This window comes from Pteronotus mesoamericanus, unplaced genomic scaffold (assembly GCF_021234165.1).
Source record: "Pteronotus mesoamericanus isolate MK-2021 breed Mesoamerican mustached bat unplaced genomic scaffold, CSHL_Meso_final contig_105, whole genome shotgun sequence".
NCBI classification, from domain to species: Eukaryota; Metazoa; Chordata; class Mammalia; order Chiroptera; family Mormoopidae; genus Pteronotus; species Pteronotus mesoamericanus.
The window spans coordinates 9,821,490-9,845,055 of NW_026555006.1; the positions used below are offsets into that span (position 1 = coordinate 9,821,490).

Genomic DNA, 23,566 nt, shown 5'->3' on the forward strand with positions numbered 1-23,566 from the left:
GCGAGAACAAAGTAGACACATGATAAGGAGATAATTTGTTAACTACCATATTTTGCTGTGTATAATGCGCACTGTTTTGCCCAAATTTTTTAGGGAAAATAAGGATGTGCATTATACATGGGTACTACTAATTCTGTATCTATATAAAAGTTTGTAATTCTTTTATTTATGCTTATGCATTAACAGTGTAAATCTAGAAAGCAATGACAGTATCTGTATGCAAATAAAACCCTGGAATATGATAATTGGTTTTGTTTCTAAATATAAATAAATAAATAATTGAATCAAAAAATTAAAATAAAAGATTTCTTTTCCTGAAAGTTTGGGCCAAAAACATGGGTGTGCTTTATACATGGGAGCACATTTATACACAGCAGAATACGGTAAATGAGGCATCCCTTGGGAGAAGAGTACGTTATCAGGTAGGTTCAGAGTTGGAGTGAAGATGACTCACCTAACTCCACATAGGTAACAAGGGGCACCATCGGGATTCGAACAGATGGTGACAGACTTGCGTGAAACCCATCATTGCTTCCCCACTGCTCTCAGAGACCCAGCACTTAACTGGGCTATAGACCTTGATGTCTGGCCTCTGTGGCTCTTCTGGCCTCACCTCCTACAGTTCTCTGCACACCTTCCCCTGCAGCCTTAGCCACCCTGGCGTCCCTCGGTCAGGCGGTGCTCTGTTCCATCCCAGGCCTTTCTCATGTTCTCTTCCCACAGCCCTCATTTTCCTTCAAGTTTGAACTTAGACACTCCTTCCCCAGGAATCGTTCCCCAAGCCTTTGGACTAGACTAAGTCCCCTCAAGTGCCCTTCATTGCATTTACCACAATTGCCATTATGTAGTTATTTTCATGATTTACCATCAATTTCTGGCTCTCGTGTTCTTGCCCCCAAGAATGGCGGCCTGTTCATCTTCCTCATCTCCGTGTACCCCGGATCTGCTGCTGAGCCTGTTAGGTGGCAAGTGCTAAATAAACGTGTGTCAAGAAAGGAAGTTACTGGATGAATGAAGCGCTCCTGAATCTGCCTTCAGCCTACCCACCTCCCTTGCCTGGGGAGTCTCACCGGGATAAGATTTCTCTGCACAGGCAGGCACTTGCTCTTGGTAGACATCTGCCTGTATCTGGAAACTGAGAGAAGTTGAACAATGGGATGAGGAGCCATGAGTTTGTCCTGTCGCAACCCAGGAAAGGGAAGAACTTCGGCTGTTACTGTTATAACTGGGACTAAAATTAGCACTCTGGGGGTGATCTCTGTTTACTGCTGCCTGAGGCCACTGTCCTTGCAGAAAGGTCAAAAGAAACTGGACGGGAGGTGGGTGTTTACAAGCTCTGTCCAAACTCTCCTGATACCACACCACAGGCTCTCGTTTCCCTGACCCCTCGTTAATTAGAGCTGAGGAGGCCACAGGAGGAACTTCGGACGTTGGTTTCTGTCTTTGAAGTAGGATCCAGACCCAGGCTGTCATCCTGGAGGCTTTGCCCTCCCTCATCCTCCACGCCCAGTCTTTCCCCAAGTCCCTGTGATTCCCCCTCCTTGGTAGCTTCTTTTCTTCTTCACGACTCTTGGTGGTGGGACAGGGGGTGTGAGGGTCAGAGTTCTGTTGTTTCAAAAGGAGCCTTGTGTTTTAATTTCTATTATGTGTGAAGATACATGGCATGACCACCAGCGTTTAGGAACCAGCTCCACACAGAGATTCAACCAAGAAGGAGAAAGTGTGGGGGCAGAGGTGAACCCACCCTGGTCCTAATAACGATAACACCACCCACCCCATCATGGAGCTCTCTCTATAGGCCAGACACTAGCTCTGTGCACAGTCTGCACCCCTGTCTGCTGGCCCATTCTCAGTCATGATGAGGTCCAGGGAGAGCTTACTAAGCTCCTCAGGTCTTCTGCGCCTTATTAAAAGCTAAGGAAGGCATGTAAACCCTTGCTTTTTTATCAAATAAAAGTATTTGATAACTGGGTTCCTAATCTCACCCACACAACAACTTCCTGTGTACACCTCTTGCTATATGTACATTTATAGGGACTTGGAAAAAGTCATGCAACTGATATTTGTTGAAGAGGATCTGGAAGAAAAATTATAGTTGCTAATGTTAGGGAACTGTCCTGGCCGTGCGTCTTTGACTCCATTATTCTGTTTAGTTCCATTCCTTCTTACCAGGGCTGGTGGAGGCAAAGATCAGCTGCGTCAAAAATGCGTAACAGGATGCTGGGCTCAGAGCTGACTCCATTGCGTCCTTTGATCACTATGGCTGTCCTCCTGGTTGGATCGCTGCCCTTTCCCTTCCTCCCTCGTCACTGGACAATGCTTGTTTATCCTGTAGCTTTCCACTTAGATGTCACTTTCCCAAGCAGTCTGTCCCAGACCCCCTCAGAGTAAATTCAGCCCCTCTTATTATATGATTTCATGATACCCTGCACTTTTCCCACTTAAGGAAATTGTATTTATGTAATTATAGGTTAAATACTGGCCTTTCTTCTTTATTCCTGAGTTCAGGAGGGTGGATAGATAGCATGTCTGTATTTCTCGCTGTGACTGGCACAAAATGGACATTTCTATTGACTGTCACTAAAGTCAACATGTTAGTGACCTCCATGTCATTACATCCTCTTTTATTTGTTTTAACTTTCTATTTTGGAAAATTTCTAAGGCCGTACAACAGTAAAGAGAAGAGTATAATGACATTTCAGGTACCCATATCATGTGGTGCCTGAGAACATACTTGCCGTATGTTCCTAAGTGATCAGTCTAGTGACTACTTTCGGGGAGATGTTAAAGAAATACTTAATGTACGGGTACATTAACACCGATATTATACATGTGTCAAGTGTGGCTCGCTCTGGAGATGGTGCCTATGTAGACGTATGTCTCTGTCAGTGATTGCATGAATGGACAGCTATGAAGGTTGACAATTTAAAATGTTCTGGTTTGGAGTTTCTACATAAATGTCATGGGCAACATGGATATTTCAGACCCATTCTCAATGCAGAGTGGTATAAGGCTCGAGAGAACTAACTCTGTTTGTTTGGCAGGAATCTGAGCCAATATATAGGCTAACAAGAAGCTTGTGCAGTGATACAGAATTGACCCTTTCCACATGTTCTCTGTACCAGTCAGGGGGAGGTCTTGGGGTTTCAGAATAGACTGTCTAATATGGAGATTCTCTACACAGTCTGATGGGCAGATTTCAGGAAAAGTTTGAAGTACCTGTGTGTGTGAATGTTTAAATATGTCAAGTTAAGCTGAAGAAGCATGAGTGCTGCTAATAATAGGTATTATTTACTGAGGGTCTCTGTGGGTCCATTGCTGTGCCAGGAGGTCCTTTACAGTATATCTGTTTTTACATCAAGATTTGAAGTTCAATGTCATTACTCCCACCTGAGAAGTGAGGAAATGGTGAGGACCAGAGAGTTGCCCAAGCCTAATCACATAGCAAGTGGCAAAGCTGGGACTGAAATCTGGGCCTGCCTATCTATGTCCAAAGCCATCCCCTTCTTTAATACCATACTGCATCCTAAATCATCCTTTTTGTGTACTTGAGAGATAAGTACCAGCTGAAAACTCATTTACTTCCTCCTTCATTTTACTTCTAACCTAGAAAGCTTTACAAATTCTGCAAAAGTAGCTATCTCTAAGGTTTAGGCATATCATAGATTGTTTTTTTTTTTTTTAATTGGCTGATGTTGGTGTTTTCTTTCCTTCTGGTTTGGAAAGATTTTTCAGAGTCAGATATCTCTCGTGACGACTTTTTAAAACCCTTCCTAAAAGTGCCAAGTCCATCCCATTAGCTGTTTTTCCACTAGGCAATCACATCCATACTGTTCCCTCTGGATGCATTTCTATGGATGGGAAGCCAAAGGTTTTGCATGTGTGGTTGGCTGCCATCAATTAATTGACCAAATTGTAACTTTTCAGTATTAGGAATTCTGTTAGACAATAATACCGTAATAAATTGGGTCTGATTTATTCCAGTCAAGGGGGGAAATAATTAGGAAATGAATTTATTTTGACCCATGACAACAAATATCTTTTGATTCACATTTTAGTGATTTCCATACTGGGTCGCTTCCATGATCCCAGCCAACTTTCAAGTTTTCTTTCTCATTACGTCCTAACACCTGCCTCTGCTCAGGTGGAACGAGGCCATTTCCTATTCCCAGGCATGATTCAAATATTCATACTCTGTATCTTTGTTTAGAATGTTTGTCTCATTTACTATCTTATGAATTTTCAATGCCTACCTTACAATCTACTTTTTCCTTAGGTTTTTTTGTAGCACTTGACAGTCCAACTACATATTATCTTTCTATTATTTGTTGCTCTGTAGTTCGTATTTCTTCAATACTACTTCTTAGGTCTCACATCGCAGTGACCGATGGAGTCATTTTCTCTTCTCCAGTGGACTGGGACTCATGTTTTATTTCCATGCTCCTGACACCTCACACGGAATTTGCACTTCATAGGCACTCAATATATTTTATTAAATTGAAATTTAAAAAGGAAACTTCTGTGCTTTTATTTAAATAAGACCATAAATTAGGCACAACTGTCTTCATGTATTTGAAATTCTCAGAAACATGATTCTTCGGTGTTGTTCTTCGGTTGAGATTGAAGAGGCTGGCTTTACCCTGGGAAGGAGACGTAGTGCTCACCTCTGCGTGGCTGCGGTGCCACGCTCAGTGCTGGCAAACATAAGTGTAGGAAATAATGAGTCACTCCATGAATGGATAGAGTGTTCTGAGTGGTTTTGCCTCCAAGATTGCAGAAGGGGCACAGTTAGGGCCCGACACTGGTGTGTAAGTTACAGATATGAACCTGAAATTTGTCTTTGAACTTAATTTTATATTGAGTTGAGCAAGGCTGAGCTGGGTTGCGTCTGCCATTATTTCGTTTAGTTAGATGATAGCCACCCAGTTAGAGCTGAGAGCCCACCTGATTTCTCTGGAGTGTTGTTAGCACTGCCTCAAAGCAAGTTTTCATTTGAGTAACTCTTTTATCAGCATTTTCTTTAGCAGAGGTAGATATGAGAGGATGATGATGGTGTTGTGATGGTGGTAGTGTTATTGCTGGTGAAAACTAGAATAAAAACTCTCATCTTTTATTGGGCATGTACTGTATACTGGGCAGTGTGCTACATGCTACATGCTTTATGTGGGTTAACTCACTGAATTTATGAGGTGAGTAGTACTATTACTCTCCTTAACAGATGAAGAAAATGAAGTGCAGGGAGGTTCTCTCACTCACTAGTGAATGATGGCATCACCATGTCTGATCTAAAACCTTTACTCTGTAAATGTTCAGCAATGCGCTTCTCATAGCAGCAGCGAAATCAAAAGACTGGACCAGTCCAGAGGTCAGCTATTCCATCTCCCTCTTGGAGGCAGGGTCATACTTGAGCTGAATGTCTTGGTGCATGCACTCTGCCGAGAGTATCTCCTACACAACCTCTGTCCACCGGGTGAACTCTGACTCATAGTTCAGGACTCACAGCTCACACTACTCCTCACAGGGAAGCTTCCTTAATATTCCCAGGTAGAGCTGACTCCTTCCCCTGTTGTTCCTCTTAAATACCTTGAATTTCACCAGTGAAATCCCTACATCATGCAGGAGGTGTGCTCCTAGTGGCCATGCTTATAATAGTTAAAGACATGGGCTCTGAAGCTGTTTACATTCCAACACTGGCTGTACCCATATTTGCAAGGTGAACTTAGGGTGCTCCATTCCCCTGAGATCTCGGCTAATAATTTTTTGAGGCCAGAGAGATGATACTTACTATGAATGGCTTAAATGGCTAACTCACAAAATTTCTATGTTCTTTTTTTTTTTATGTTAAAAAGCTTTTAATTTTGAAATAATTACATATTCACAGGATGTTCCAAGGAAATGACAGAGAGGTCTTAGTACCCTTTACCCTCTCTTAGTGTTGTCATCTTGCATAACTTATAATACAGTAACAAAACCAGAAAATCTCATTGGTACCATCAACAGAACTTATAAAATTGCTGTGTTCTTGACATTAATAGCAAGTCTGACTGTATCTTCCTTTGGAAGGGCTGATATATTATTTCTGCCAGTTAGTTTCTAGATCTTAATTGCTCTAGGGCATTGAGAACCAGGTTTGTTTGTTGTTGTTGTTGTTGTTGTTGTTGTTTTCAATAGATGACTTTTTAGAGCAATTTTAGGTTCACAGCAAAAGTGAAGGCAAGGTACAGAGATTTCCCATATATCCCCTCCTCTCACACAGGCATAGCCTTCCCTATGATTAGCATCCCCGACCAGAGAGGTGTGTTTGCTGAAGTTGATGAGCCTGCACGGAATATCACTGTCACCCAGAGTCCATAATGTACACCATGGTTCACTCTCGATATTATGAATTCTGTGTGCTTGGACCAGCATATGACATGGATCTGCCATTACAGTATCATGCAGAGGAGTTTCACTTCCCTAAAAATCCTTTGTGCCCTGCCTCTCCATCCCCTGACAACCCAGTTTTGAGACCATTTTTGTTTGTCTCCTTTTCTTTTCTATTTCCATTTCCTGTTCCTTTTCTTTCCTTCCTTTTTTTAGAGAAAAGATATCTTGTAAGTTGTGAAGACTTCAGGTCTATACTTGCGGTTCACCAACTCTCTCTTTTAATGTTTTCTCCTCTTTGCCTTGTTTAAAAAGTCTTAATCTAGCTTTCTTCCCTTTGTGCTAGAGAGACATGTTAAAACTCTCAGCTCTGGGAGCTAAGTAAGCTCATTGGGTGCTGGAATAGCTGACATCCTAACTGAGAAGGCCACTAATATCATCATGGTGACTTCCGCATATCTTTATAGCAGCTGTAATAATGTTGCCCTCGGCCACCTGGGGCACAGTTAGACCTGCCAAAGGGAGAATAGGGTAAAGGGAAGAATTCTCCTAATGCTTTTGCATTTTGCACTATGGGAGAGCAATAACACCATTTCTAGAGACCCAACCAAGATTGGTAGAGTAAGAGAGCTAGAACCATAAGATCTGCTAAATATTCTCAGGGGTTATAAGTATCCAGTGCCTGCAGATGGTATCACTGGGCAAAATCAAGCATAGCTGTTTGGGAAATCTGTTATGAGGGAATATCTGCTAGTGTGAGGGAAATCACTGCTCCTTTCAACACATCTTACAGGTGTCAATGTCTGATGAAAGATAAAGGTAAAGAATCTTTGCTGAGTTCCTGTAGCATGCTGGGTGCTGTGCTAAACAATAGCATAATATCATTGTTATTATTCAATTTATGGAGCTAATCCTAGCTTATCAGGAAACGATTTATTTTTTAAAATTTATTTATATTGAAGAGTATTTTCAAGTTAAGATGATGTTTGTTGGATGCACCAGAGGCCAGGTACTAATCATAAAGTGGCCTAATAGCGAAGCAGAATTGGAGTGCACTGGGCCAACCGGCAGAGCTACTTCACTCTGCCCCTTTCTCATCCTCGCCCAGAAATCTTACATTATCTCTTCAAGGCAGAGCAGCCATGAATCTATTAATATGAATCTATTAATATATCTATTAATATAATTCCATTTTCCTTACTTTCCCACCCCAACTAGGTGTTTTAGAATAGCTTTCCTCTTTTTCATGTATTTTGTGTCTGTAGCATTATATCCCCACCTTACTAATATGTGCTCTTTAGATAACTTTGAATCAGGCCAGGGCTCAGCTTAATAAGTGGCAAGGTATGGATGCTATTAGGACTGAAGAATGTTGGAAGGAAAGAGTTGTAAAGACACCACTGTCTGTCCTTGTTGATATACAGTGTTATTTTCTAATAGGTTAGGCCAAAACGGTTTGACCCTGGAAGAGATATTTTAATATTGGAGCTTATAAAATGTTTGGGAATGTTCTCTTTTCTGAGATACACTGGGATAGATGCAGATGTCTTCAGTTTCTTCTACATTGTACTGGGACATAGCTATGTGATTGCAAACAGGTCTTGGTTTCAGTAGCCTCACACACGTAGGGGCAGGCCTTGCCGAGGAAGCCAGCAACAGGGTGTGAGACCCTGAAGCCGGGGGGTTTAGAAAACCTGGAAGGTACGCCACTGGTGTGTTTTTACATGGTCAGAGCCAAAAGGCAGAGATTAAGCCTCATGCCTAAGAAGCCAGAATAAGCCTGAAATCAATGAGTCAGAAATCCTGCATTACTAGAATGGAGAAGGAGCTAGAGCAAACACAGAGACCAACTAGAGGCGGGCTGTGTGTGGGGTAAGGTCTGAGGATTACCCTTCAAAAGACTGCCCCATTTTAATGGCCTTTAGCCATACAGTCCGCTGTTGAAAACTGAAGGCGTGGACTGACCCTCAGTGGGGACCCTAAGCCCCTCAGTGGAAGAATCTAAGGCAAGGTATAAATTGTTGCCTTTTTTCATGTCTTTTGCTACCAAAAACACTAGGAACTCCTGTAATACTTCTTTATTATACCTAATGCTTCCAGTATTTATTAGAAATTTAAGCAAGCCCGTCATGAATTTCACTCTGCTACTAGACTCTAAACTCCACAAAGGAGGAGACAATATCTGTGTTTGGTACAAGATAAGAGCTTACTAAATGTTTGTTGAGAGAGTGAATGATGGAGGGAGGGAGTGAATGGTTCTTTTGTTTCTTTTCCTCACTTGGGGACCACACTCAGCTGTTGAAGTTTGCCTGCAGAAGTTCTCACTGAGATGTGCCTCGTTCCACGCTGCCTCCCACTTCCAGCCCTTTGCACGTGTGTCTCTTCTCTCCTGGAAAATTCTTCCCTCTCACCTCTGACGGTGCTTCTTCTCCTACTGCTGCTTCTCCTGCCTCTTCCTCTGCTCCCATGCAGACTAACCACCCATCTACCTGACAGGCTCTTTCTTTAGACATCTTAATGCCTTCAGTCTGGTTACTGGGAACTCTGAGTGTCCAGGAACCCATTTTGCCTTTCTATGATAATTTTGCATATTTCTACTCCTGCTCATTATGGGTCGACTCTACAGCAGAACTCTTAGAAACAATCTTAGTCTTCCCACCTTGAGGGAGCATCCCATTGTTGTCCCTGTGTCCTGGCCCATGGTATGTATCTCCTGAACATTCTCACAGGAAACCTAAGGCAGCTACTTATTGGTTCCTTAGGGCTCTGTGTTGTTTTGAACTCTGCAGCTGTTTTTTATTTTTTAAAAATTTCTCAGTTTTTCTTTATTAAAAAAGGAGATAACAGACAAGATAAATAAGAGAACAGATAAATCTAAAACTTATTACACTCTGTCACATGTGCTAATTGGCCTTTGCAGTGTTTTGTTGAAATCTTTTTATGAATGGGCTTGAATAAGCACATAGTTAACAAGTGTAGGTTCTTAATTGATCAGACCAGGGTTAGAATTTCTTCCTTTTTCCTTCCTAATGGTATGACCTGAAGTGAGTTACCCAAACTTTCTGAGCCTCAGTGTTCCTCTCTAGGAAATGGGGATACTGCTAGTATCCTTACCAGTTGTGAGAACAATTGCAGTAACCTGTATAAAAGCACTAGGCACAGTGCCTGGTGTATTACAAGGGCTCAGTAAGCTGTCCCTAGTTGCATTACGTTTTCCTTTGTTTCCCCCGCTTGTCTCAGATAGCCTGAAATTATCATCCTTATTTCTTAGGACATAAATCCTAATCCACGAGTAGAAGGACTTGACCAAGATCTTGGAACACACTGTCAGAGACTTCGGGATCTTTTGTTTTCTGATCCTTAGATCTCTTTCTCTTGGGGGCCTGGGAAAACTTTGTGAACTTGATTATTTATTCTGTTCTTTCATGCTCCCTGTATTGTCACAAACACGTTCGAACCATGTTATTGGCAAGTCTAACTGAAAGGGCAATTTAATATTGCCCTGCGTTGCATCATTGCATACATTATTTCAGTCTGTCATGGACCTGTCAGCAAGTCTTGATGAAGTACAGAGTCAATAGTAACAAGCCTAAAATCTGACAGCTCTTTCACAGAAGCAGCTCTGATTGGTGCAGTGGTATTTCTTTAGAAATAAGACCGACCTTCTTGGTCTCTTTGTTGATACAATCAGCCATCCAATCCAAACCATCTCTCCCCGGGAGCTGTATCTTCAGTCTGTTTTATGGCTTGGAAAAACAGAGCCATCATAGGCCTCGATGCACTGAAGGCTACAGCCAGGAATGTCTTGGTAATTTATCCCCACTCTCAGCTCTAATTATTCTGTTATTCACTAGCTTGTTCGATTGAGACTCTCCAGGTTCTGCCTTCTCCAAGCAGAGAACAAAAGGTTTCTCTTGAAAGTGGGGGCCTCTCAGTGTCAATGCATATAAAGAATGCAGCAATGCCGACTGCATTTTTTATAAAATCTTGCTGGAGAAATATGTGATAATGATCAGGCCTCTGGAACTCAGCAGACATGTGCTTTTGATGTGTGTCTTGCTCTGGGTAAAAGCAGGAAAGTCAAAAGTTCTTGTTCTTGCTAAGGCTCCTTCATGGTCTCAAGAGTGTGATTGGAATCTTGGTGACGTTTTCCCTGGGTTTCTCCCAGAATTTGAAGGTTCCTACCTGCTTAGAAAAACTCTGAGATAGTGAGATCACAGTAAATATTTTCTGAATTAATAATGTGTTTTTTAAGATGACAATGATGGTGATGATGATGGTGATAATTATAGCAGTTGCCACTGTTGATGATCAAAAATGAACTTATATTCTGTGATTTTAATCCTCCTATGATCCAAATGATCTGGCTGTCCTGTTCTTTCTGTAGCTTCTGCCCTCCCAACTGGCCTTAGGTCTTTTTTTTTTTTTTTTTTTTTTTTGCCTGGTCAGATTCCCCAGAAACAAATCTTTGGGGTATAAACCTGGCAGCCAAGAGCCCAGGGAGTTAAGTTGGGGAAAAGATCTTTAGGGCTGACTTGCAAAAAAGGCAGGTCCTTACTGTCTCTCTTCTTAGCTGGGCCTTGTACCCCACTCTGTCTGAGGGTGAACCTCAGCCTGCTTTTAGGGTGTGGGAGAGGTAGTACCCTGATTGCTCATAAGGAGGTCACATGGAGGTTTAATTACTTCCTACTTGGCTTTCCATCCTGCTGCTTTTAGCCTCACTTTGTTCCTACTTGCAGAAATACCTGGTGCCATCACTTGCTGAGTGTTTCTGGGTCTCTGCAGCATAATTGTTGTGTTTCTGAGTTTTCTCCGTGGTTATATAGGTTCTATCTTTCCAAGTCTACCAAGAGAGTTACTTGCTATTCATCTGTCTGTGCTTTCTGGCTTTCAAATTTCAGTTGCTGTCATTTTCTGTCCTGTTTCCGTTGTCACTGTGAGTTTTTGCCGTCTTGAAATAGTCTTATACTGCCATTTTTGGGGAATTTGTAAAGGGAGCAGAAGTCAACATGTGTAGTCAATCTGGCATCCTTAACTAGAAGCCTCTCTTTTGCATTTTTCAAAAAAAAAAGAAAGAAGATGTGTTACAGATTTGGCATGTTTTTGAGTCTGGGAAAGTAGGTGATGGGAGGTACGTGACATGGGCAAAATACTTTTTCAAAAAGTTATCTTTGTTCTGTTGTGGTGCGTAGTCTGTGCAAGGAACTCAGTGTTCTGCTGCCCTTGGACATACCAGGAATCTAACTTCTGTCCCCTCTGAGCCTGCACAGAGAACATGGGCCTTACAATACAGTAAAAAGTGAATAGAAACCTGAAAGCTCTCATCTATATCTGGCATATGGAGTTCTCATTCATTTACTCAATAATCATGCATTGAGTTCTCACAGTTGGCCAGACAGGTACTCTGCTTGATGCTGGGGAATGACATGATGAGTAAGGCAGATGTGGTCCCTGCTGCGGGAGGGCATGGCTGGGCCTGATATACTGCCATTCCCAGAAGGCCAGACGGAGCATCAGGGAACGAAACAAAATGTAATAACATTCTCTAATGATGAGGCGATAGATAGGTCCTTTAGGATCTCCTGGATTTCCCACTGATACTCTATTTGGCCTAAAATAGTATGAAATGGAGCAGGCCCACAGTTCTTTAATCAACATGGGCCACTGAGGCCACCGAATTTGTATAGACAAACCTATGTGAGAGACAAGCGTGATCTTACATGACCACATCCAATTATACCATCATGAATCCTTGATTTCCTGTACAGTTTTTGCACTGCTTGTTTATTAGTTCTGTCTAAAACACTAACAAAAAAGAAATCTAACTTTGGTTGAATTTAAGTTGCCACCCTAACAAGTTATGATTTCTTCTTTAACCCACGAGTCTTCTTGGTAAATTGACACTTCTATCATTATGTAATGCACCTATTTATTTCTGGTAATACTTCTTTTCTGAAGTCTACTTTGTCTGAGATTCATATAGCCACACTTCCACTTTTTTATTACTCGCATTTGCATGCCATATTTTTTTCCATTCTTTTATTCTTTAACGTGATTCATGCCTTTATATTTGAAATATGTTTCTTGTAAATAGCATATAGTTGGACTTTGCTTTTATCCAGCCTAATAATTTCTGCCCTTACTTTGAGATTTTTAGGCCAGTTATACTTAATAGTTGTGTTTTAATTGATCATTTCATTATTTATTTATTTTTTTGGTTCCCTGTATTTTATACAATTTTTCCCTTTTTCAGCCTCCTCCCAGACTGCAGAAGTAATTTTTAGTGTTCCATTTTATCTCCAAAATTGGTTTATTAATTTTATCTCTTCAGTACTGGTTTCTCTAGGATTTATAATATACATCCTTTAACTTAATCACAGTTTACCCTAAATAATTTTATATCCCATCACATATGATATGCTTTCATATCTGTGTATAATTTGTGCTATGATAGTCACCTGTTTTATTTGTATATGTTAATTTATCCCACAACACATTTACATTTTTCGTAAAGTCAACTATCAGACATTAAATTATTTTTTAATTTCAAAGAAATTTTAAAATGAAAGGACTTTATTGGTGTCTAAAGCCATAGGAAACTTTAAATTTTTATTAGTTTTTGTAGACATTTCTGGATGGGTAGAGACATATACCACTAGAACTGAGAAGGCAACTGAGGTAGCCAAACTTCTACACAAAGAAGTAATCCCTAGGTTTGGACTTCCTGACAGCATTCAAGTGATAATTTAAAAAAAGGGAAACGATATGTCCTTTATGTAAATATTCACATATTTGCTGATTCTGATACTCTTCATTCCTTTGTATAGATTTACATTTTCATTTAGTATCGTTTTTTTCCTCCTCCTTGAAGAATTTTCTTTTTTTCTTTTTTTGTTGTTGTTTTTTATTTTAATGTTTTTTTGTAGTTTTCTATTTATCTTTTTTTAAAAGATTTTATTTATTTATTTTCAGAGATGGGGGAAGGGAAGGAGAAAGATGTAGAGAAACAGGGATCGGTTGCCTCTCGCGCACCCCCTACTGGGGACCTGGCCCACAACCCAGGCCTGTGTCCTGACTGAGAATGGAACCGGCGACCCTTTGGTTTGCAGGCCGGTGCTCAATTCACTGAGCTACGCCAGCCAGGGTGAGAATTTTCTTCAACATTTCTTGCACTGCAGTGTTCTTGGAAATGACTTCCCTCAGCTTCTTTTTGTTCGAAAAAGTTTGTATTTTGCATTAACTGTTTAAAGATATTTTTTGCTGAGTATAGACTTCTAGATTGATTTTTTCCTTTAAAATATTTTTCAGCACTTTAAATATGTCATGCCATTTTGTTCTAGGTTGCACTGTTTTTGATGAGAAGTCTATAAACTTTTTGTCTTTATTCCTCTGTAATTTTCCTCTGCTTCAAGGATTTCCTGTTTCACTATCGTTGTTTTTTCCTTTTTGTTTGTGTTTACCCTGCTTTGACTTCATTAAATTTGGCTTTGGTGGATTGATACCTTTTATAAAATTTAGAAAAAAATTTGGTTATTGGTTTTTCAAATATTTATGATTGGATATTGACTTTGTCAATTTTACGTTGTTGGGTGTCTGGATTTTGCTGTCTTTCTTTAAGGAGCTACTTTTTTCTGGTAGATGTTCATGCATTTTCATCTTAGTTTTATCCTGTAGAGTCTTTTTTTTCCTTTAAACTTTGTTGGAGCAGGATTAGAATATCCTTTACACAAGGAAATTTCAGTTACACTTGCAAGGTCTATGTCTTTTAGAGTTTACTGAATGTCCCAGGTGATCAACAGGGACATTCCACTCTAATTTTAGTAACTGCAATGATCCCCAGCTCTATGCAGATTCTGAGAACTGTTCAGCTCACAGCTTTCCAGTCACCCTTCACCACGCATGGAACATACCTGCATCTTAGTGGTCAACAATGGTGGAGAGGGACTCTTGGGCAGATTTTCAGGCTCTCTTTCTGTATAGTGACTCCCTCTTTGGAAGCCTGTGCCCTTACAGCTTCCAGCCACCTCAAACTCTCTAAATTCTAATCTTGGTCTCCTCAGCTTCCTGAAGCTGCTGTGTTTTCCTTGGCATTCCTCTTTCTGCCTTGTGGTCTGACATGTGCTCCTGGGCAGAAAGCCAGAGTGATGCTGGGGCTCACCTCATTTGTTTCCTTCTCTCAGGTCTCACCGTCCTGCACTGCCTGTTGTGCAAGGTCTGAGAACAGTTGTTTCAAGGTCCTTTTTCCCCCTACCTTTCTAGTTTAAGGCAGGGATGTAAAATCCATTATCTATTACTCCTTCATGGTTAGAAGCAGATAATAATAGAAGGTTCTATTATTTCTACTTCAGCGAGATTTTCTGTCTTGACATAGCATTTAAACTTCATTGGATTCTGTCTTGATGTAGCATTTGAACTTCATTGGATACTTTTTATTCTTTTATATGAATTGATCATTTTTCTCTCCTTTAATAAAATACTGTGGTAAAATATATTCATAAATCTTGTACTATTAAAACATTCTTGAGTGTTGTTCATGATGTATTTTCCCCCATATTTTTATATTAAGTTTGGTCATGTCTTCTTTAGAATTTTTGTGCCTGTGTTCATAATGTGAGAGTAGTCTCTGATATTTGTTTCGTATGCTGTCTTCCTCTTGGTTTTTGTAGTGTAATTATATTAGCTTTATGAATAACTTGAAACACATCCCTTCTTCTTCAAGACTCTGAAATACTTGGAGTAGTCTGTTCCTTGCACATTTGTTAGAACTTCCTAGTATAACCCTCTGGGCTTGAAGTTTTATTTGAGGGATGATTTTTACTACTGACCTAATGTCTTTAAGGATTAAAATTCTATGAGGTTTCCTATGTTTTCTTGAATCAGTTTTGATAAGTGTTGTTTTTCTAGTAAATTGTTTATTCTATCTGAATTTTCAGATTCACTAGCATAGTGTTGTTCATGTAATCTTTAATTTTTTCTGTTAATGTGTGCTTTATCTGTAGTTGTGTCTGCCATTTTCATTCAAGACTTTTATTTTTTGTCTTCAATCTTTTTTGTCTCCCTTGATTATGCCAGAAGTCTTTCTCTTTCATTGAACACATTTTCACAGAACCATGTTTTGTCTCTGTAGATTTTCTAAATTTTATTTCGTTACTTAATGTCTTTATCTGCTTTTATCTTTATTACTTCTTATAGATCTCTTTCAGTTTAATTTATTAATATTTCTCATAGTTTCCTAAGTTGGTTGCTTAGGGTTTTTCTGTTCATTTTTCTTTTCCAATAAAAGTTTTTAAACCTATAAATTTCTCTGTAAAACACCACTTTACCAATTTAATCTCTGCTTGTATTGTAAAACATTCTCCTTCTCTCTCCTCTTATATGAGTATAGATAGAATTGAGTTCGTTAAATATATTTGAGTCCTTTAATACCTCAGCAGTGATATTAGTTATTATTTTTTTGGTTTATCTGTTAAAAACTTGAAACTACAATAAAATCTGTAAATATGTGTCTCCTTTTAAATGCTAATGTTGGAGATCTTTTTTTAATATGCAAATATTTCATCCTATGTTGTTTGCTCCATAAAATCTAATAAGTGATGATATTCTTCTTGAATTTGAATCCTTTGCTTTATGGAATATTCCTTTTGTCTTGCTAATATTTTTGCTTTTGTGTTCTACTTTGACATTTATATTGTCACTTAGAAATTTTTTGTTTGTATTTGTTATTTCTTTTCCAATCTTTTTTTTTAAAAAACCTCTACCACATTTAAAAATTTTGTATGTAAACAAGATATAGCTTAATTTTAACCCCAATTTAATTATCATTATTGTTTAACCAGCTGTGGAATCAGTTAATTCATATATGGTATAATAACTTAAATAATTTATTCATTTCTCCTATTTTTGTTTTTGGATTATATTACATTATATGTTTTTCCTTTTCTTTTTATTTTAATTGCTTTAGTTTGGTTTCACTGACATTAATTTTTCTTTTTTTTTTTAATACCTGTTTTTTTTTAAATTTTTATTTATTTACTTTTTAGAGAAAGGAGAAGGGAGGGAAAAAGAGAGGGAGAGAAACCTCCATGTGTGGTTGCTTCTCACACTCCCTCAACTAGAGACCTGGCCCACAACCCAGGCATGTGCCCTGACTGGATATCAAACCAGCGACCCTTTGGTTCTTAGGCTGGCACTTAATCCACTAAGCCATACCAGCCAGGGCTGAGTTGTTAATTGTTCTTTATTTTCTTCTTATTTCTTGTTATTTTGAGAGTTCTGTAAGCTTTTTGTTTTCGTTAGTGATTACATTTTCTGTCCTTTCAACCAACCTTCAACTTATATTCTGCCCAAACACACATATGTATCCCCAAATTCTTTTCCTGTGTACCTCTTTTTCAATCTCTGACTTTGAGATTCTGCTTATTTAACTTAATATTTTCAGTTTGAGGCTATTATGAGATTTTTTTTCTCTAATACAGCATGCCTGTTGTGTTTCAAGAAAACTTATTACAAATTCCTGTTCACACTATCATCATCTATTTAAATTTAAATATGTGTGTATATATGAAATCTAAAACTTATGTGTGTGTTCATACCATCGGTCCCTCTGGTCTTGATTTTTCCTATGTAGAGACAGTTGCTCTGGATCAATTATTTTTTGGTTATATCCTTTCTCAAGTGCTCTCCTCAGAGAACATTTATGGGAAGTTTACTTCCTGAATCCTTGCATGTTGAAAATATTTTCCTTTTTTCCTGACAGCTGAATAATATTTTGTCTGGGTATAGGATTCTTGGATCATTTTTCTTTACTCTATACATTGTTCCACTGTCTTATACATTCCAGAGTTATAGATGAGAATTCCTTAGCTAGTCTAAATCTCTTGCCTTTCTGAGTAACTTATTCTTTCTGTCTGAAAACTTGTATAATTTAATTTTTGTTTATTCTTGAAATTCAAGTACTTCCTGGATTCACTTCCTGGATTTAATGAGTCTTTTAATCTGCAGGCTTAAATCTTGCTTCAGCTCAGTATTTAAAAGAAAAAATATTCTGGTACTGTATTCCTTTAATTATAACAACTCCTTCATTTGTTTTTACTTCTACTTCTCTTTTTCTTTTAATAAAAATCCCTTCTGGAATTCCTGTTATTCTCAATTCCTGCTGGATCTGCCCACCAAGCTTCTTCCTTCTTTCCTCATTATTTCTCTCTTTGTGTCTTTGTTGCAGGTAGTAACATACTGCATTCACTTGGTCATCCAATCCAGATCATTAATTTGATTTTCAACAATGTGAGTGATTTTTTAGTTCTTCTGCAAAAGTCTAAAGCTTAAAATTTAAAATTAGTGTTGCTAGTTAAGAAAAAAATATTTTTGCATTCTTCTTCTGATTTCTCATTGTGTTTATTGTTAATGTTCTCTTTCAATTTTTCATCATTTCCACATCTGTGAGACCTGCCTCTTATGAATGCTCTAGTGATCTTCTCCCTGGTGTACTATTTCCCCTAAGATAGGAATTGCTTTCTTTTTGCCTACTCATTGATTTATGTTCTTTTGAAGCTCACATAGGTTTTTATAGTCTCTTTGGCATTGATAAAGCAGTGCAAGATACTGCAGTTGCTCACCGGGCATTCTGGATGGCAGTGAAAAAACCGCAAGTGGCCCCTTCTCCCTGGGTGGAAGTAGCACTCCTGTCTAGCTAGGGGGTGGGGTGGGACAGGCAAACCCTTTGTTCTGCTACAGATACCTTGGCTTTACTCATTGACAGTATAATGTCCTATATTTGCTCTCCTGTAGAGATTTCTGGAGAACATGTGGCCTTAGATGCACATTTTCAATTTTGCTAATACTGTTGTCTTTATACATCCATATTACCCAAGAGTTGATTTAAAGAAACCCTAGTGAAAAGCAGCCTAATAGTATCTCTTTAATCCTGATGGAAAATGGAGTTGCCAGGGGTATCCGCAGCTGTAAAATTTCCTGCTCCCTGGGCTCAGTCATCTTCAATTCCAAACATCTGACTTTCTGTGAGGACTGGCCATTAATGGGGAAAAAAATCTACTTGGAGTAACTTAATTATGCCTTAAAGCAACAATTGCTCTGTTACAAACCACAACCCAAGCTCAGTAGCTCATTTAGGCTGTGCTCTGCTGGGTGGTTTTTCTGGTCTCAGATAGACTCACTCACTTGTGTTTTGGCTGCCTAGATTGTCTGATTTAGGCTGGTTTTGGCAGTCATTGCTCTTTTCCACTAGTCTCTTATGCTCCTCTTGGGACCAATGGGCCATCCCAGGCAGGATCTTCTCATGCTGATGCCATGAGCAAGCAGAAACACACGAAGCCTCTGGAGACTTAGACTAGAAACCGGCATGCAGTTGTTTTGCCTCATTTTTTTTTAAACGAAATGCAGTCACATGACAGAATATGAGTCTCAGAGTAGGAAAGGAGGTCCTGCTCACAGTGGCAGAGGTGAGAGGAGGAGAGGGCAAAGCACTACAAATTACATGGCAAAGTGTGTGGAATGTGGAGAGCCATAGACTGGGGGCCATAAACTCAACCTAGCTCAGCTGTTAAGAATGACAGTGCAGTATTTACGAGTTCTAATACTACCTCCAAGGAGAAAGCCATGAGTTCAGCTTGGAGGGAGCAAGGGAACTTTTGCAACTAGATCGTAAGAATGATTTGGGGTTTGCCAAGTAGACAAGGATGAGTGAAAGGAGTAATAATCAATTAAGACTTAAGGAGCAGTCAAAGTAGAGGCACAGAAACCTGTACAGGAATGGAGCATTTGGGGAGTCAAGAGTTGCCTTGTGTGGTTTGATCATTAGGAACTATCCTTCCACATCACCTTTTCCTCCATAGTGTTGCTCTTTCCAGTGACCTATCAGAACTTCCAAGGAGCTGAAATTACAGGCATTGTGCCCAGAGGGGTTAGCCTGCTGTGTACTCTTCAAAATGTGCTACACAGATGGCTGCCTTCTCTATACCCCCTGAAAACTTTATCTTGCTTAAACCAGGTGAAGGATTTAGTGCATGTGAGCATATATTAAGTTTCTACTGGCATTATCACTCTTTCAATATATCCATGACATTTAGTATAGTTCATTGTGTTCTGCCATCTTTGTGACACCTGAAGAATAATTCATTGATGATAAATTATAAATTTGTTTGCTTTTAAAATTTAGACTTCACAAAACATCATCTCCTCTGCAGAGCCCTTCTTGAAACTTGTTTCCCTTTTCCTTTTACCAGATCCAATCATGCATTCTTGCTAAAGACTTTCAGTTGTCTGATTCCTTAAGAACATTTTGGTTATTTGTTAATATATGATTTTACGTATGATTGTTTGATCAGTTTCTGTCTCCTTAATCAAACCGTCAGCTTACACAAGAGCAGAGGATCAGGTCTTTTACATACCACTGTTTTCCCCAGGTCCAGCAGAGTGCCCGGGTCATAGTGGCTGAATACTAAATGTTTAGTGAGTGAGGGCATGAACCCACGTGAATGGCTGAATGAGATGCACCTAGTTGGCTGTATGAGATAGGTTTCTCTTTAAAACTGCATGAACAACCTAGGTTTACTATTTCCCTGTGGCGAAGTGGACAAACCATTTTGCAGTGCTTCCATTCAATCAGTATTCATTGTGGTTTGACATACGGCTGAATGTGGACTAGGCACTAGGGATACAGAGATGATTGGGGCTGATACTGCTGTGAAGGCATTGCTGGTTTAGTGGGAGAGATGGAGTGAGTGGGCAGAGGCAGTTCCTATGATAAGTGTTCAGATAAGGATATCTTGGAACTTGGAGAAAATGCTTTGGACTCAGCTTGTCTTCCACTGAGGCTTCAGGCAAAGGGACAATGAGAGCTGAGTCATGAATTCTAAAGAGGAGTTAGGTGCATTACAGGGAAGATCACTATGGAGAGAATGGACCAAAGTACTCAGTGCACAGGGGAGTCAGAAATCAAGGCCCACTATGGGAAACTATGCGTAATTCAGTTGTGCAGAATGGAGCAAGCAAGGGTGGGAATGGCAAGAGGAAACTGGAAGTCATCATGGTCATGTCAGTTCTTTTAAGTCCTGTGAAGGATTGGACTTTTCCCTGAAGGTAGTAAGGGACAAGCAAAGGGTTTTAATCAGGGGTTGATAGCATCAGATTTTATTTTAAGAAGTTTGAACACAACATGGAGAACAGATTAGAAGTCAATAGGACTATAGGGAAGATAAATAAAGAAGCAGCTAATTAAGCAGTGTGATAAGGGCTGTGATAGAGGATAGCTGCACACTCCAGGAGCTCAAAGGCATACCCACCTCGAACTGGGGATTTAGCCCAGGCTAAAGGAAGTGTTTGAGTTACCAGGGTGAAGAAGCTGCTCCAGATAGGAGTAGGGCAGAGGCATAGAATTGTGCAAGAACATGATTTAGAGAGTTGCAATGACATTTTATTGCTGGCATGTAGAAAACTAAAGGTGAATGGGTGGGAAAGGAACTGGAGAGGAAAACACCTTCCAGCATTCAAGCCTTCCTCCTATTAAATATTGCTTTGGACTAAAGTGATAAATGAATACACACACAGACACACACACACACACACATACACACACACACACACACACCAGGCACTTTTAAAAACTTTTTATAATAGAAAATTTTGAACATGTACAAAACAGAGTAGTGTGATAAATACCACTTACCTATCACTCAGCCGCACAGCCCCACAGCCACCAACATGCGGCTAATTCTGTTCCATTCACTTCCCCTTCTCTTATAATTTTGAAGCAAATCCCAGATATTATATCATTTTATGCATGAATAGTCTAGGCTGTATCTCTAAGTGATAGGGAGGCTTGTTTTGAAATATAATGACAATTACCAATATTATACCTAAAATTTAATAATAATGCTCAATACCATTAGTCAGGGTTGTAATTTCTAAGTATCTTACAAATGTGTAAATATAAATATAAATAAACATACAAATATTTATATACACTGTTTGGTCAAGATATAAATAAAGAGCTGAGATTCTTTTGAAAGTAAAAGAAACTACTCATTAACAGGTATCAATGGACTTTTTGATCTAAACAGGGATGTGTAATTACCTAGTTTGGTTTACTCTACTTTACTACTACTGAAGCTATCGGGGCAGGTATTTGGTAACCTAATATAAAGGAAGCCTATCTCACTCACATTACTGGTTCTACCTCCCTCCCATTTTCCTAGGTCTCTCTGCTCCCTGGTGTGCAAATGGACATACTCAGCGGAGAAAGGCTGGGACGACAGTTTTTGGAAGATGATTGGTTTGGAAGACTTGGTTGCAGATAATTACAGAAAAATAGGTAAAAAAATAAAAAATCTGGAGAGTGATTCTGTCTATGTATATATGAGGATGTTGAAGTTTTTTTATTTTAGTGTGAATTAAAATATAGGAACACAGCCCTGTTTTAACAAGAAAAATGAATTAAGATGAGTAGGCCATGACTAGTAGGTCCTTAGAGTGGGACTTAGAGGAACTGAGTGCAGATATAGGCTGTGTAACTCTGCACTGAAATATAGAATCTTGGACATTGAGCTAGACTGAAGAAAATATTTGCATAGAGCAGTTGAGAGTAGCATAATCAAGGGACGAGTGGAGGTGTATGGATCATTTCCAGTCATTACAAGTAAAATGTTTTGTGAATTAGGTTCAAGAAATCCAGCAAGGTCATGAACAGAAAAAAATAATTGAAGATACCAACATGAAAAAAAATCAGGAACAAGACAGAAACTGGAACATGAGCCAGTGGTCAGTTCTTAGTTTAGTTCTTAGTCAGAACTAAGGCTATAGGGTTTCAGACTTCCAGTTTTTTGTGGCACTGACTGGATAGTATAGGTGTGGGGGACTAGTAGGGGTTTACCTGGTGAAGAGAACTCAGATGCAAGATCCATGTAACAATAGCTGACAGTTTAATGTTTAAGGCTTGCACGCTCATTTCACAGAAAGATGTTTATTTCTTGTAGTTACTACTTACAGTTCCAGTAAGCTGTCATCAGGTAAGCAGTTATACCTGATTAAATACAAATACTTCTATATTTGTTTAGTGTTTTGGCCAGGATGGTTTAAAAATAAAATTTAGAAGTACAGTGGATTCAACAAGATAGAAGGTTATTTCCTTTTTATGTGGTAGAGTAGAGATAAGTGACTCTCAGGGCAGCTCTGCTATTCTCACAATGCAGCCTTGAACTTTGGGCCCAAGGTGGCTACTCTCATTCTCATCAGTTCCCAACCCAAGAGGTGGAAGAATAAAAAGAACTGGAGAAATCCATTTACATTGTTTTGCAAGGAGCATAATGTGGAAATGGGCCACGCCATTTTTGATTACTTAAGCCTCCACTAGGCTGCAAGAGTGACTGGGAAATGTAGCCATTGGCTAGGCAGCCGTATGTCCATTCATGTGACCAGCTAAGACTTGAGAGTTTAGCTTTATATATTGGTTATCAGCTAGTAATATCTGCTACAAGTTTGAGTCACCCTTGATAACTGAATCATACAGTCTGTTATTTTAGTTCAGACTTTCTGTGGTGGAGTCCTCATGGCAGCTCTGTTAAAGTTCAAGAATATAAAGATAAGGGCATGAAAGATCCAAGTAGCACCTAGATTGCTGTGTTTTAGACAACATAGCTTGGTTTCTATAGTCTGTTCAGCTACTAATAGCTAAATCTGGGGAAAGAACGAAGCCAGGGCAGTCTGCAGAAAGAGCCCCCTTCGAATTTCTGTGGCTCAGTTGAAACCATCTCAGGATCTGAGCTGGGAGAGAAGCGGGGAGGAGCTCGGGACTAGGGCGAGAGAGGAAGAAGCAAAGCAGCCGCCATCAGTCTTTGTCTACTTTCCAAGTCCTTTAGCTGGTGATTGATTTTATATGCATTGTAATCTTATTTGGCCCTCACAAAACCTGTTTGTATAGTTATTCCTATTTTCCAGATGGAAAACTGAGATTTGGTTTCACGTCTACTATTAAGTTGTAGACTCAGTAGTAGAACTGGGTCTCTGACTTTATACTTTTCTACTAAAGCAGACTAGCCCTCTTGGAATATACGAAATTGAGGGAACTGATGTGGCTATATGGTTGGCCTCTAGTGGGATTAGGCAGCAGTTCAATATTTATTTAACACGCAAAGCCAACCTCAGCTAGATTGGAATAAATGCAAACACAGTTACATTGCATATTAAGACT

The 23,566-nt window shown here is 39.4% G+C and overlaps 1 protein-coding gene across 3 annotated transcripts in view; it reads left to right on the forward strand.

The window, feature by feature from the left end:
- The window catches only part of FGGY (FGGY carbohydrate kinase domain containing), a 385,198-nt gene that overhangs the window by 126,655 nt on the left and 234,977 nt on the right, over positions 1-23,566 (forward strand). For all 3 annotated transcript variants that reach the window (XM_054573901.1, XM_054573920.1, XM_054573910.1), the window contains exon 6: positions 21,576-21,691. In XM_054573901.1, the coding sequence (XP_054429876.1) occupies positions 21,576-21,691 (116 nt within the window). The remainder of the gene's footprint in view (positions 1-21,575; positions 21,692-23,566) is intronic.